The following is a 16374-nucleotide window of genomic DNA, read 5'->3' on the forward strand; positions in this document are numbered from 1 at the left end:
CTGGGGCTAATTAATCTCTGCATTGACGACAGCCAGAGACTTCACAGGACGGCCATTTGCTTGGAATAGATGTTTCCCTTACCCTCCCTGCTCCAACTTTGCCTTCGGTGACAACAAAGCACCACGAGGAAGCAAAGCCCCCCAAGACAATGAGCTTCTAGAGAACGCTGCCAGCATTAAATCACTCATCAGCAAGTGTATTTGTGACTGATAAATTGAACAGATTTTCATGTGGACAAATGTCCATTTTATCTGACTAATTTGAACAAGGATTTTTAAAGACAAAGCCCATCAAACATTAGATAAGCATTTTAAGTTAATGGACCATGGAGTCCTATTTCCCCACAAACCCGGGAAGCATCATCAGATGTCCTATTTTTACAGCAACATCAATTATTAATATGTATATTTTTGCTGACAGAGGACCTTGCTATAAACGTAGGTTTCGCTATCCCGTTCCGGGTCATTAACTATGGAAAGCTTGTAAATATAATGGTTTATTCACATGGGAAGCCTTCATTAAGATGCATTATTCTACAGCTGATGTATTTCAATATATAGTGTATTATCATGTTCTCTATTTCCCTTTAATATTCGTAATTTATTTTTAAATGAGTTGCTGTTTATGCGGTGAGTTAACAAATTTGAATTCCATATGACCAAAGTTGCTAACGAGGAAAAGATGTTTTAGCCCAAAGGAAAAGCTGCTCATTAACATAGGACCTAAATATATTATAACCTTTAAATTCAAAAGCAACTAGAGAAAGAAGCTACAAATGACCCCAAATGTATTTTTGTCAGAGAAAGTCTATATCAAGAAGCATGCATGAATACACACATATTAACGGCACAGCATGGTGTAATAGGAGAAACACAGAATGGAAGGAATCGGGAAACCTTATTGCTAGCTTCTTCATTAACGTAGAATGACTTGGGAGAGCCACTTAGGCATGATCCTCAGTGTCCTCATCTGTTCAATGGGATAGTCACGCACTCATTTCTACCTCCAAAATGGATGTGAACATCAGTAAGGAAACATGGAGGAAGAACGCAGAGGACAGAGCACGGGCCACTGGGCTTGTTACAAAAATCTAGTGAGAGCTGAGAGATTTCTCTGCTCCAATCGAAGATCATGGAAGCGCTAGGAAGTTTGCGGAACGCTCTGTAGTGTTAAAGAACAATTGCCAAGACCCAAATCAGAGTCACCTACTCACTGCTTCATTTTTAGGGGATGAAAGGGGGAAAAACCAGCTACGATATAGTTTGTACGTGTACATCTGTGAAAGAAATCTGCTGTATATTACCATAAGAACAAAGTAATTGGGGGGTGAAGCAATACCATATGATTAGTTGATAGAATAGAGAATCAGAACATTAATGCAAGACTTCAAAACAATTTTGCACATTCATTACAGACAAAGAAATTTGGGTCATTTGTAATAAGCCATTTAACATCTTCATGTAAACAATGAACTTTAAAATAGTCATTGCAGAGATCAAATAAAATTTGTTCTGTAAATTATAAACTCCCACTTTGTATGTTTAAAATGTAAACACTAGGAATAAAAAAATATCACCTGAAAGATATAAGAATTGGATACTTTTTAAAATGATTAAATGAAGGAAATTTCTATCTCTTTATTTTGGCACAAGATACATAATATAGTCACGCCTTGAGCACCTGCATAGAGAAGGAATTTAGATCATTTGTTGTGAACATTGTTCTTTAAAGTGATCCTATAATCTTCATTCTAGATTCACTTTTAAAGTGGTTTTAGCATTTTTTTCTACCGTAAAAGTTGTACATTTCCATTATACTAAACTCAAAGTATTATATGTGTAATTTTTTTCATCTTTTTCACGGACTTTGTGTTGTTAAGTGGGTGCTGTCTTCTGACGGCATCTCAGTTGTGGTTTCTAGTTGAGAAATCACTCCCAGAGGGTCATAGGTATCTCTTGGAGATTGTGTGTGTGTGGGTGTGGGTGTGTGGGTGTGTGGGGGTGTGTGTGTGTGTGTACATGCATACTTGTTACAATTACCCATTTCATCCATTTTGAATCTATTTTAATATATCGCATCAATTTGAGTCTTTAAGAATATCTTTTTTCCAATTAATTGATTTAAATGTATAATTTTGTTAATGTCCTTTGTAAATGTATGTCCTATACTTGACTTTTGTCCTGTATTTGTTTCAGAGCTTTTGAGATGAACTTTGATGTTTTTCTCTTATCCCTGAAATTTTCCTTGTACGGTAACTCCTAGCACTCCTGGGTTCACAGGCTCAGATGTTGGTGCACCTGACGTTATGGTGACAGTCACCATAACAACCGCAGTAAATGCCGGGAAGCGTCACTCAGTGCCAGGCTCTGGAGCAGGGCCTCACATAGAGGAGGAAACTGAGCCACACCAGTGGCAATCCTTTTACAAAATCACAGAGGCAGCGGGTGGTTGAGCCTCAACTCGCACACAGGCTTCTGTCCCAAACCCCAGACCGTGGCTTTAGATCAGATAAACCAGGGGTTGTTTCCTGCCTCTGCCATTTGCCAGCTCTGTGAATTTGGGAAAGCTAATTAGCCTCTCTGGCTCATTTCTTAATATTCTACAAACATCTGCCTGGCAGGCTTATTGTAAGGGTTGAGGGATTACTTCTGTAGAGTGAGCGCGCACTCACACTGCCAATGATACCTGCGTTGTCTTCTGTGAGTCTTCTATTAAACAGCTCCTCTCCCTCCCCCGCTCTCCCTCTCCCTCTCCCCTATCCCTTCCCCTCCTCCCTCTCTCCCTTCTTCTTTGTCAGTCTCTGCCACAACTTTTCCACATTGTCCTTGGAGTGTGAAAGCAGCCACAGACAGTATGTAAATGAATGGGCTTGGCCATGATCCAGTATAACTTTATTTACAAAAACATGCCTGTGGGTCAAGTTTGACTTGTGCGCTACAGGCTACCAAACCCTAAACCTGGATAATTATCAGAATCACGTGAAGATTTTCAAAAACTACTAGTTTCTTCCTATTTCCTCACCCCCAGGATGAAACTGGGAATCTGTTTTTTTAAGCTCTCCAGAATTTTGAGAGGGGGAGAAAAAAAAAAAGAAAACTTGGAAAAAATTACTCATCAGTATTTGAGGATATGTTGCATCTAAAATAACTTCTCCAAACAAGATGACTACTAAAAACAAGAAGGGAACAAAAATAAAATGAGAAAGAATTCTGGGGAAATAAAAAGCATGCCCCCAAAGGCAAAACAATAACCCCCCTAAAATGTTAAATAAATGCAAATAATAAGTGGACATAACTGAAAACCAAATGAATTCTGGAAGATAAAGTTCAAGAACCTCCTATAACATAGTACAAATAGATCAAGGAGAGATGGAAGGTACAAGAGAAAAGTGAGTTGCGGAAGATTAATCTGGTGGCCTGGCGTTTTATCTAATATTTGTTGCAGAGAGAGAAATGGGGGAAAATAACAGAAGGGAAATTTTCAGAGTTGAAGACAGACTTTTGTATATTGAATGGACCCACCAAAGGGAGAATATGGTGAGTGAGGACCTGCCCACACCTAGACGCATTTCAACAAGCATTCAGAGCTCCGAGTGTAAAGCAGGAGGGAGAACAGCTTATCCACAAGGATCAACAGTGTCCAACAAGCCAGTCACTAGAGGCTCTGCATGCTAGAAGTCTCCTCCAGGGAAGCAGCCACACTCCCATTCAGGTGGGAGGGGCCCAAGGAAACACCTCGGAAGGGCAAGTACTGGGACAGTTCACAGTTGCACGTATGCACTCTGAAGATTACCCTCATGGGCATGCTTCAGCAAAATGAAACTGAACACAAGAAAGACAAAGAGCAAACAGAGAAATCAGAACAACTTAGGGTTAAATTTAAATAGCATTTGCTAATTTCCATGACGTAAATATACCCATTGTCGCCCAGTCAAGCTACTAAGCGGAATAACACAGTTGGGAAGGTACGCCTTCTGGCATACCATTATATAGTATTTTCACCATAGAGATACAACAGACAGCAATAATGTCAAGAACATAGATGATATAGTAATACCCAGCAAAATAATTAGGAAGTGATGAGTTTTGAGTATTGAGAACTTTGTAATATAATTTGCTCCCTAAGTTTCTACAGTTTAGCATTTTAGAATGGCTGTATTTAACAACCGCTTGCAAAATTCCAGAAAATGTGTCAGTTGGCTCTCATGAGCTATTATGGGCTGGCTCCAGCACACTAGTGAATATGCCCTTTATTTGCTGAATGGCCCGGGCTGACTTTGAAATGCGTAGAGCTCGGATCCTTTGTCTGTGAGAGAGACAGTCCGTCAGCTTGCAGAGGTGGGATTCCGGGCACCTCCGCCCCATACATGTTTTCCTTCTCCAAGTCTCTTTTAGTTCAAAATCTCCATCCAAACCCATGTTATAAGGTCTAGGTTATCTGACATTGTTCGCTACTACGTCTTACGTTACTCTTCTCTTGCCAACTCCATTTCTTTAAAGATTCTAGAGAACAGGAATTATGTCTCAAAATGATTTAGGTTGTTTTGTTTTGTTGTTTTTTGGCTTTTTTTTAAGTAGGCTCTCCACCCAACTTGGGGCTTGAACTCATGACCTTGAGATCAGGAGTCGTATGCTAGACGGACTTAGCCAGCCAGGCACCCCTCAAAGTGATTTTGTATTTTCTTTTACCACAACCCCCATAGACGTTAGATGACAGAGACCAGTGCTGAGCATTTGATTGGTGCTTAATAGCCAGACTTCTGTTGACTTGCTAATCAGTAGATTTTGAAGTAGAACATTCTAACAAAAAGATGTAAAATCAGGGTGAATGTCTGGAGTCAGCTGAGAATTTCCTCCTTGGGAGGCCTTTAACAATAGAACAGATGTTTGCAGAGTTGATTTTGGGGTAGTTTTTCTTAAAATCAGAGCACCCAAACTTTTCATCAGCCTTTCTTCAAGTACTTTCTCCCTCTGTATTCTTTGTTCTCCCATTAACCAAGAAGATTCGGAAACACTTTCTGGAGTTAGAACTGTATTTTTTTAATGTTTCTTGACTATGCATTTTTTTTATTTTTATTGTTATGTTAATCACCATACATTACATCATCAGTTCTTGATGTAGTGTTCCATGATTCATTGTTTGTGCATAACACCCAGTGCTCCACGCAGAACGTGCCCTCTTTAATACCCATCACCAGGCTAACCCATCCCCCACCCCCCTCCCCTCTAGAACCCTCAGTTTGTTTTTCAGAGTCCATCGTCTCTCATGGTTCGTCTCCCCCTCTGACTTACTCCCCTTCATTCTTCCCCTCCTGCTATCTTCTTCTTTTTCTTTTTTCTTAACATATGTTGCATTATTTGTTTCAGATCTGTGATTCAACAGTCTTGCACAATTCACAGCGCTCACCACAGCACATACCCTCCCCAATGTCTATCACCCAGCCACCCCATCCCTCCCACCCCCCACCACTCCAGCAACCCTCAGTTTGTTTCCTGAGATTAAGAATTCCTCATATCAGCGAGGTCATATGATACATGTCTTTCTCTGATTGACTTATTTCGCTCAGCATAACACCCTCCAGTTCCGTCCACGTCGTTGCAAATGGCAAGATCTCATTCCTTTTGACGGCTGCATAATATTCCATTGTGTATATATACCACATCTTCTTTATCCATTCATCTTTGACTATGCATTTTTCAAGCTAACTCCCACCCCCCAGATTCTGGGAAATGGTATAAAGTGTTCCCCATCTTTCCTCTCCATAGTGGTGAATCATTTCTTCAGATTTTCCTGCCAGATCTGATTCTTTCACTCTGTATGTATTTGTCGTAGGCCTTGATAAGACAGCATCAAAGATATTGACGTACTTCATTAGTGTCTGATGCCCTTCACCAGTACGATAACGTTTATGATCTCAAACTTTTTTGCTTGTGTTTTCAGAAACCACCTCCTCTGTTTAATGAAGTCAGTGCTACAGTAATCCAGGCTGAAAAGGTGAGCTTCCTGAGGAATGAGGTGCAGGTAAAGCATGAGGAGAACTACAAAGAAGCCTTGGTTACAATCAAGGATGACCTGAAATTAATAGAAGGTCCAGACATCAAGGAAAACCTTCAAGACCAGATCCGGCATTGGTTCATCGAATGCAGGTAAACGTGAGCTGCACAGAGATACATCCTGACAGTCCCTTCTGTAGGGGTTGAGGCTCTTGTATGTTTTCAAGCACAGAAGCACGTCCATATAGATTCATGGGGATTTGGGCTTTGCTTTAGAAGAGTGAAATGTCAAGGCTAAGAATTCAGGAACTAATTTTTTTTTAAATGAGATTGCTTTTTGTGCTGGTGTTTGCTTTTTTAAAATAAGGTCTATATAATGGGGTGCCTGGGTGGCTCAGTCGGTTAAGCATCTGACTCTTGATTTCAGCTCAGGTCATGATCTTGGGGTTGTGGGATCGAGCTCCATGTCGGGCTTTGCACTGGGCGTGGAGCCTGCTTAAGATTCCCTCTTTTCCTCTCCCTCTGCCCCTCCCATGCCCACTTACATGCTCTCTCTCTTTCTAAAAAATAAAATAAAATAATAAGTATATAACATTGAAAATATACCTTTAAATAAATAAGTAAATAAGGTCCATATAATGCTCCTGTGTTTGCATGAAATTGAACGTCATGGGTGGGTTTCATGGGCCAGATCTGTCTGGAAGCCAAGGGGTCCAGGCACAAGCAGGTCCTGCTGCCCTCCCCACTAGGGTCTGGCCTGCCTCTCCATGTGCATGAGCCTCGAGATTCTCAGTCACAGCTCTGCTCTGTCAGAATTCTCTGAGACCACTGCTTACCCTGTGACCTGATACGGAGGCCCTGGACCTCTTTGAAATGATGGGGGGGTAGCAGTTCTGGGGACAAGGCCCCAGGCCTTCCCGCATGAAGTGTCTTCTTTAATGCTCCTGAGTGAAATGTAGTGATTTAAAGCTTGCTCCCAAAAGAGCATTGTCGAAAGGTATTCGTTTTTAGAGAAGCACACAGGGTAGCACAGACACTTGTGGACCACAGAAGTTTCCACACAGGGGAACAAACACTTTGTAGAAAACCTAGTTGGAGCAGTTTTAAAATCTATTTTATTTCAAGAGGGGGAGAAAAGGAGGGCAGATTGTAGTGATCAGTCCCAGGAGCCGTGGAGGCCAGACTCGGCCTTCTGTTTCCTTTAATGGGCACTGTGCCACATCCCATTGGGTTCAGAGATGCTCAGACACCCACTTAAGTTAGCTCATCAGAACCAGAGAATTTAACTGTCAGCAACAGAAAATCAAACTTCATCTCAACAAATGACATTAAAAGATATTCATACCCATGGTAAGCAGTCTCTGAGATGACCTCCAGTGACCTCACCTTTTGTTCTGCGTAATGTCCTCCCCTTGAGGGTGATCTAGACCTAAAACTTCCCTTCTGAAGGAAAAACAGTGGCAGAAGTGATGGGGCGTCACTGCCTTCTTGCCTGCCTCTCTTGCTGTTTCTCTTGCTCTGTGCCTCGTTGCTCAGAGAAAAGTCAGCTGCCGTGTTGTGAGCTGCCCAGGGGAGAGGCCCATGAGGGAAGGAACTGAGGGCCTTGCTCCAGCAGCCTGGGAAGAACTAACTTCTGGTCACAGCCATGTGATGACACCAGACGCGGATTGTCCCCCCAGGGGAGCCTTCAGATGAGACTGCAGCCCCGGCTGATGCTTGGTTTGCAGCCTGTTGGGAGACCTTGAGGCAGGGGGCCCCAACACCGTCACATCTGGTCCCTCCCCACAGAAACAGTGACCACATAAACATTTGTTGTTTCTGTCACTAAGTTCTGATATAACATGTAATGCAGCAATAGATACCAAATATGTATCAGTTACTTTTACAATGATTTAGAGACATTTCAGCCATCATAAATGCTCTTGTGGTAACTTTGTATGGCATTCTAATACAGTGTTTCCTCAATAACACTTAAGTTTTATAACAAACTTTATGAATGTTTGATATAGCAATTAATTGCTTTTGATTGAGGAGTTCTGTCCTTTATTATACAAATACACTTTTAAAATACTGATGATATTTAAAAATTCATAATTGATTAAATTGGTGAGCTTTTCTTCTGATATCTTTTTTTCTTAAGATTCATTTATTTATTTTGAGAGAGTGAGAATGAGAGAGAGAGAGTACATGAGAGCGGGGAGGGTTAGAGGGAGAAGCAGGCCCCTCGCCGAGCAGGGAGCCTGATGCGGGACTCGATCCCGGGACTCCAGGATCATGACCTGAGCCAAAGGCAGTTGTTTAACCAACTGAGCCACCCAGGCGCCCCTCTTCTGATATCTTATTTGTCAAGGATATGTTAAAGCAAAACAGGACATTTTCGGTGAAAAGATATTTAAAGTGAAAAGTTAGAGGTTGTATTAATTCTGTGCCAGTAATAATCATAAACAGGTGAATAAAGCTATTAACAGAGAGGGAGGCATATATGTGCACATACATCCTCCCTTCTCCATCACGTTCCTTCCACTCCCCATTCTGGTGGTGGTTTCCTGGGTCTAGAGAGTCAGAATTTATCAAACTCTATACTTTATGTGTCTATGTAGACATCAATAAAGCTGTTAAAAATGTAATGGCATTATATCAGCAAAGATATCAGTGTTTTTAGCTTTTAAAAATAGCATGTGTTTCTGTTATCCACATACCAAAACCCAGTCTTCCCTCACTGAACTTGTCCTCGGACTGCCCGCTCTCCTGCTCACAATCTAAGAAGAACTTAGCTTTGCCCATTGCAGGTAACTCAGTGTCTTCTGGTTTGAAATAGTCTCTTTCAGATGAACTATTTTGAGTATATTTGGAGTCAATTCAAATGCCTATCAAGAATGTTATACCATTCTTCCTCCCCTTATGACATCTGATGACAAAGGGAAGTTGAACCTTCCCCCCGACCCTTGGGGCCTAGATCAAGAGTGAACGAGGTCTGGGTGCACGCTGTTGACCGTGCCCTGGCCGCGTCCTGCAGGCATGCCGTGTAGTTATGTGGTCCAACGCAGAGTGGCCAGCCCACTTGGTCCTTGGGGGGCTTCCTTCCGCAGCCTGTGATTTCCATCACATGCCCCAATCACTGGGCACCTGCAGTCCTGGTCTCTTGTTTTTGAGCACACCTTCGCTGGGATGCCAGTTCCCTCGGGAACCCCCACATCCCCCAGGAGCACAGCCTCAGGGCATGTGCAGGCTCCTTCAGACCTTATCCACCAAGTCCTCTCCTCTTCACCGCCCTCTGATTCCCTCCATCCCCATCCAACAGGCTGCACACTCAGGAAGACAAGCATGGGGCCCAGATGTTCCTAGATTCTCTTCAGCCATTTTGGAAGTTCAGCTGAGATCTCAGCACTCACCCCCTCCCTCATCAAGACCCCTAGAGAGTGAGGCTCAAGGACTCAGGCTGTGTCCCCACTCACCTGCCTTCTCTTGCTTCCTCCCACCACCCTCTGCCTCACTAATGTCTTGTTCAAGTCGAGACTCTTTAGGAAACCCTCCCTGAGGAGTCTCCCTCCAGAATTCCTCCCTATCTCCTACTTGATCTGACTGGCCCCGTGCCCACCATTACTGCCCCTGGAAGTTCGCACAATGATTAAGAACACAGGCTGGAGATTGCTGTGTAGCCGTGGGCGGGTCGTGTGGCTTCCCTGTGGGTCAGTTCCCCCCCTCCCCCGTGCTATGAGGACAAGACTCACACCTGCCCCATGGGGTTGTTAAGAAACGCAGGGCACTTAGACCTGTACGCCAAGCCAGTTACTGTTTCTACGGTGCTGTAGCCACCTGCTCACTGAGTGCCCCTCCCCCAGTCACACAACAAGCCCGGCGGCCCAGCCTGGCGCGGAGAAGGGAGGTGTATGAATTCCACTATTAAGCAGTGGATCGTGCAAGCCACGATCCTGCAGTGCTCCACTCTTATCCAATTACCCAGTTGTGTCCAGAGGAAATATACTTGGGGTGATTTTGTGCAATCGTGGACATTTAGGTAGAAAGGCATAGTTTCAAAAGAATGGAGTCTTCTGATGAAATCACACAGATGTATAATAAAATTAATTTTTATAGTGAGAAGGATACGCCCTGTGTTCCCTACCCTCAGTTATCAGGACCTTCTCTCAGGACTGCAGAGAATAGGTCTCCCACAAATATGTTTACGATAAATGAAATGATGCTTTACATTTTAAAGTCCAATTTACAGCTAGGTGACAAAACCAAGTTGAAAGCAACTGTGTACAGTTTTAACCCAGAATAAGCTGAAATCTATAAAATATACCTACATAAGCACCTATATTCATACACATATTTAACTTATTAAATATATGTTTGTATATGCATGGAAAATTTCTGGAACGATAACCCTGGAAACTGTTAGCATGTCTATGTCTGGAGTCTAGTGTGGTAATGTTACTTTTTATTTTATATTCTGTGCTATTGGAGGTGTTTTTTAACAAGTATTATTTTTACAATAAAAAGCGACATGAAAAATATAGTAGAAAGCAAAGAAAGAGAGCAATCAACTTGGGATAATCCAAAATAAATCTTTAAAATTTTAAAACCCTAATTTTCGGAAAGTAGGTTAATGCAATGGCTGCATAATACTCTTGGAAATCATCCTCTGATAGAAGAATTGGGAGACATGAGGCTGGCAGTAAATGTGAGTTCTCTTCTGGAAGGTTCACGGGAGAACTTGGCGAGCCCTGGTGTCATCCTAGGAAGGGCCCCTTCCGTTGTGCCAGGGTTGTGGGTTCCTCTGGAGACCCAGCCCTCGCTGGCCAGTCCCTTGAGAACACTTCATCCTGATGTCACTGGCCTGACCACTTGGAGGCCGAGTTAAAGCAGCTCCCACGGAAATCCAAATCAAAACCTCCATGAGATACCACCTCACACCCGTCAGAATGGCTAAAATTAACAAGTCAGGAAACGACAGATGTTGGCGGGGATGCGGAGAAAGGGGAACCCTCCTACACTGTTGGTGGGAATGCAAGCTGGTGCAACCCCTCTGGAAAACAGTATGGAGACTCCTCAAACAGTTGAAAATAGAGCTACCATACGATCCAGCAATTGCACTACTGGGTATTTACCACAAAGATACAAATGTAGGGATCCGAAGGGGTACGTGCACCCCGATGTTTATAGCAGCAATGTCCACAATCGCCAAACTGTGGAAAGAGCCAAGATGTCCATCGACAGATGAATGGATAAAGAAGCGTGGTATATATACACAATGGAATATTATGCAGTCATCAAAAGGAATGAGATCTTGCCATTTGCAACGACGTGGATGGAACTGGAGGGTGTTATGCTGAGCGAAATAAGTCAATCAGAGAAAGACATGTATCATATGACCTCACTGATATGAGGAATTCTTAATCTCAGGAAACAAACTGAGGGTTGCTGGAGTGGTGGGGGGTGGGAGGGATGGGGTGGCTGGGTGATAGACACTGGGGAGGGTATGTGCTATGGTGAGCGCTGTGAATTGTGCAAGACTGTTGAATCACAGATCTGTACTTCTGAAACAAATAATGCAATATATGTTAAGAAAAAAAAAGAAGAAGATAGCAGGAGGGGAAGAATGAAGGGGGGGAAATCGGAGGGGGAGACGAACCATGAGAAACTGTGGACTCTGAAAAACAAACTGAGGGTTCTAGAGGGGAGGGGGTGAGGGATGGGTTAGCCTGGTGATGGGTATTAAGGAGGGCACGTTCTGCGTGGAGCACTGGGTGTTATGCACAAACAATGAATCATGGAACACTCCATCAAAAACTAATGATGTAATGTATGGTGATTAACATAACATAATAAAAAAAAAAAAAGCAGCTCCCACAGGTGTGCTGGGCATCATTCGCAAAGACATAAGGATTCCTCTTTTTTTAAATAATGTAAGGTCAAGGGCAAATTTATTTTCATAATTGGATTACATGTATCTGATGGACTTTGATAAAAATCCTTTTCCTTGCTTTTTTAAATCAAAGACAAATAAAAAGCAAATATTGTCTTTTGAAACATGAAACATGATCAGTCCTCAGGCTAAGTTCCAATAGGACACACAATGACAACTTGGAAAAGTTACCAGAAGTAACAATTAATGTATGCTTCCACAATTTAAAATAGGTATGCTGAGCTCGTTTGATCAACACTTATAGCTGCCAAGTTATACTCAGGTTTGTTTTTTAAGTCAATTTTTCAATTACTTTAAAGGAATCCTGTTTTGCCAATGTTAAAAGTATCACATGCTCCTGTAGAAATTGCACAAGACAGGGAGGAGTGTAGAGAGGAAAATTAAAATCATTCCTGATCTCGGCAGGCCAAGGTCGCTACTGTAAAAGTTCTCGGTAAATTTCCTTCCGTCTTTTTACTCTCACATGTGTATTTCATTTCAGTTTTATGAATCTTTTTTTAATTTTTTAGAAGTTAACATTGGGTTTTCCCATGGCCTTAAAAAATCTTCCAGAAGATGTTTTTAATGATTGCTCAGCATTCTACAGCATGGGTGTACTAGTGAATGAATTGATTACTGTCTTTTTAATCTTTTGTCAAATTGATAAAAGAAAAATGTTCTTGGTAATCTTTCCATTTGCACCTGTCTTATTAATGGGGGAGGAGTAAGGTTGTGGGGAGTGTGAAACTCTTTTGGGTTTTGTTAGTAGTACCTCTTCTGTGAACCTCCCTGTCCTGTATGTTTCACTCTGTGATGTGATCTTTTTAAGTGATTTCTAAATTGGAGTCATCTACGTTACTGATACTAAAGCTGTTTTGGATACATTATTACAATAATGACTTCTCAGTTATCATTTGCGTTTGATTGTTTTAGCTGGCCTCTAAGAAAGCTAGAAAGAGGGAGGAAGAAAGACGCAGAAGGAGAGAAATCACACAGCCATATTAAGAACCCATTGCCCACTTTCTGTGCCCTGGGCGCCTCTGAGCCCCGCCCTGGCCACCTGGCCCATGCGTCCGCCTGTGGTTGTTGTAGGTGGCTAATGAGACAGTGCAGATGAAACACCTGGGCCCCAGAAGTTTCTCATCGAGGTTATGAATTTTATAGGCATTGTCCTACTTTAAATGAGATTTTCTCCAAATCTCATTTTCTATTATTATTAGTTGTATGTTTTACTTACTTATATATATATTTTTTTATTTTTGAGGGATAGTTGACATAAAATGTCATATTAGTTTCAGGTGTGCAACATAGTGACTCGATAAGTCTGTACATTATGCGGCACTCGCCACAAGTGTAGTCCCCATCTGTCCCCACCCAACATTATTACAATGTTACTGCGTTCTCCGGGCTGTGAGTTGTATATTATATATTTTTTTAATTTTATATTATATATATATATATATTTGCACCATCGGCTAAGTGAATTCTCAGGTTATTTCTAGTAGTCTTTTAGTTGATTCTCTTGGATTTTCTCGAACACGCAGTCATGGTAAAAATGTGGCTGATACTCTCTCCCTGTCCCCCTGGTTACTCTTCCAGCCCCTCAGAAGCTCTTAAGGAGAGTCTGCTTCCTGCAGGCCTCTCTGCAGCTTCCGGAGGCGGCCGGCGTTCCTTGGCTTATGGCCGCGTCCCTTCAATCTCATCCGTGTGGCCGCACGGCCTCCTCCTCTTCTGCATGCCCCTCATTTCCCTGTGCTCCTCTCTCCAGAGGACACCTATGATTGCATTTAGGGCCCACCCAGATAATCCAGGATCGTTTCGCTGTCTCAAGATCCTGAACTGACCCACATTTACAAAGACCTTATCTCCACATAAGGTAACATTCACAGGCTCCAGGGATTAGGACCCAGTATCTTTGGGGGCCTTTAGTCGGCCAACCACAATCCTCAATAGCTCTGAGATAAGCACTCTTCTCCTTTTCATCTTATGGTAGCATTCACGATGAAGGACAGAACTACACAGGTTTGCTCTAGAACAATGCTTCACTCTAGACCCCTGCTGTCCGTTAGCCTTTCTGCACTGTCCAGTGGAGTAGCCCAAGCCACATGTGGCTATTGAGCACCTGCAAGGAAATTAGGGAGGATCTGAATTTTTAATTTTATTTTATTGTAATTAATTTGGATTTAAGCTTAAGTAGCCACATGTCACGAGTGGCTACCATGTGGGACAGTGCTCTCATGGAGACACTTGTCTTCAGAAAATATCTTGCTACAGTTGATATGTCTCTTGGCTTGGGACCTGTCCTAAACTGTGACTGATATTTCAAAACCCATCAGTAAGATTTATTTTAAAGTATCATCAAGGGGTCTTGGAAGTACCCTCCTCCAACCCCTCAGGGAGGCTGCCTGCCCACAGCCAGCCCTCGAGGGGGTCTGTGGGCTCCTATCACCAAAGATGCGGCTCTCTGCCTCACTGCCCTCATGGAGCATCAGGCCACCTAAAAACCAGGGCTGACCCCAGGCCTTCGGGTCTTGCAAATTGTCCTGTTACGGAGCACTGGCACTTCCTCCCCATCTACATTTACTCAACGTGTGGAAACTATGCCTGACGTGCTGCTCAAACTTAGTCCAGAGAATAACACCCCCAGATAGAGGGATAGCTCTAGGAGCGGCCCAGTGGCACTTCTCAGATTCTAACAGACTCCTTTGAATCCATGTACTCTTAAGGAATCTGGAAGAGATGTGCATTAGGTAGCCTTACTCCATTTTTCAAGCCAACACACCGTCATTCAGAAGGGATGGTCAAGAGGAAAGGCTCTGGGGGCTTGGGGCGCCCTTGGTCCTCAGCAGGGTGGGCCTGGCTGGGAATATAGTAGACAGCGCCACTGTCTCTAATCTTATTATGTGATCTTATTCATGATGAACACATACATTATAAATCACACACATACACGGGAGTAGAGTTTGTAGAGCCAGGCAACGTGGGTTCAAATCCCAGCTCTAGGCCTTACAGGCTGTGTGACCTTGAGCCAGTTTACTTAACCTCTCTGGGCCTCCCATTTCCTCATCCTAAAATGAGGATTTTTTTTTTTAGATTTTATTTATTTATTTGACAGAGAGAGAGACAGCGAGAGAGGGAACACAAGCAGGGGGAGTGGGAGAGGGAGAAGCAGGCCTCCCGCCGAGCAGGGAGCCCGATGCGGGGCTCGATCCCAGGACCCTGGGATCATGACCTAAGCCGAGGGTGACGCTTAACGACTGAGCCACCCAGGCGCCCCCAAAATGAGGCTATTAATAGCAACTAACTCAGAGGTAGGACAACATCAATTTATTCATATAAAACCCTCGGAGCAATGAGTGGTGCATGTTACACCATCCATAATTATTTCAAGCATAGAGGAAAGCCATCATTTTCCAGACACAAAATTTGCAGTTTTCATTCCTGGCTGTGGGGCCTTGATAATCTCAGCTGTAAGCATCTTTTTGAAATGCAGCATTGGGAATCTCCAGAAAGGGAAACTGGCTGGTGGTAGATCAGGGAGAGGTAGGGCTGCCAGGGACAAAGCTGGGGGATAATAACAGGGCAGGCAAACAAAAATTAGACAGCGCGGAATGTGCTTCAGATTACCAGGGCGGAGCAGTGACATGTCGACAGATCACCAGCAAGTGTGCATTCTTCCTAGAAGAGGTATTGGAATGCTTTGGGGGGGGGGGGCTTTGTTCGTTTGCTTGTTCCATTTTTAAAATTAAGATATCGTTGAAATGCAGTAAAATTCGCCCTTCTGTGCACCGTTCTGTGAGTTAAGCTTTGTCACTTTAAGGTATGGACCCAGGGAGACTCTTCTCTTGTCACCCACCCCCCCCCCCCGGTTATGCCAATCTGGGCTCCAGGAACTCACACTGGAGGGGATTCCAGAACTGGGGTGACTATACTCACTGCCCAGCAGAGCCATGGGCCATGAGCAGAAATCTGCTGAGGGTGAGTGGTTTGGATGGGGGGGGATGCCAGCTCCCCGTTGGCATGGGAGAGTGGGGGCCTGCCCGGGTTTCGCCCCACTCTGGCCTCCAGCTGTCCCCGCCTGGATGTCCTAAGCCCTCGGGCCCACACCAGCTTCCACCAGGACTCACTTCTTCAGAAGCAGGTCTGTTCGTCTCAGCCTCTGTGGCTCTCTGCTCTCCTACAAGACAAACTGCACCGGGAGCTTCCCGCAGGCGCTCTCCTGGGATCCCAGAGCTTAGGAAGTCTGCACCAGTGGCTCCTCCCGGGGCCCGGAGCTCACGAGAGGCAGGGCTGGAATCCATACTCAGGTCTCTGGATTCCAAAAGCCACGATGCTCCCACACCACCCAGCATGTCTCCTTGCTCTGAGCATTCCAGAAGGAGAAACCTTGTCCCGTGTGTGATGTCATCTTGCAGGAAAAGATGACGGTTATCTGAGGCCACGGGGCTCATTAGATACGACCTGGACACGCA

General features: G+C 43.7%; 1 protein-coding gene across 1 annotated transcript in view; it reads left to right on the top strand.

Moving 5' to 3' along the window:
* Nucleotides 1-16374, top strand: part of DRC11 (dynein regulatory complex subunit 11) — a 156289-nt gene that overhangs the window by 27071 nt on the left and 112844 nt on the right. The window contains exon 6 of the mRNA XM_028105309.2: nt 5942-6147. Coding sequence (XP_027961110.1) covers nt 5942-6147 — 206 coding nt within the window. The remainder of the gene's footprint in view (nt 1-5941; nt 6148-16374) is intronic.

The sequence above is a fragment of the Eumetopias jubatus genome, unplaced genomic scaffold, assembly GCF_037043125.1.
Source record: "Eumetopias jubatus isolate StellerSeaLion01/CBP00866 unplaced genomic scaffold, mEumJub1_p1.0 scaffold_3, whole genome shotgun sequence".
Taxonomy (NCBI): domain Eukaryota; kingdom Metazoa; phylum Chordata; class Mammalia; order Carnivora; family Otariidae; genus Eumetopias; species Eumetopias jubatus.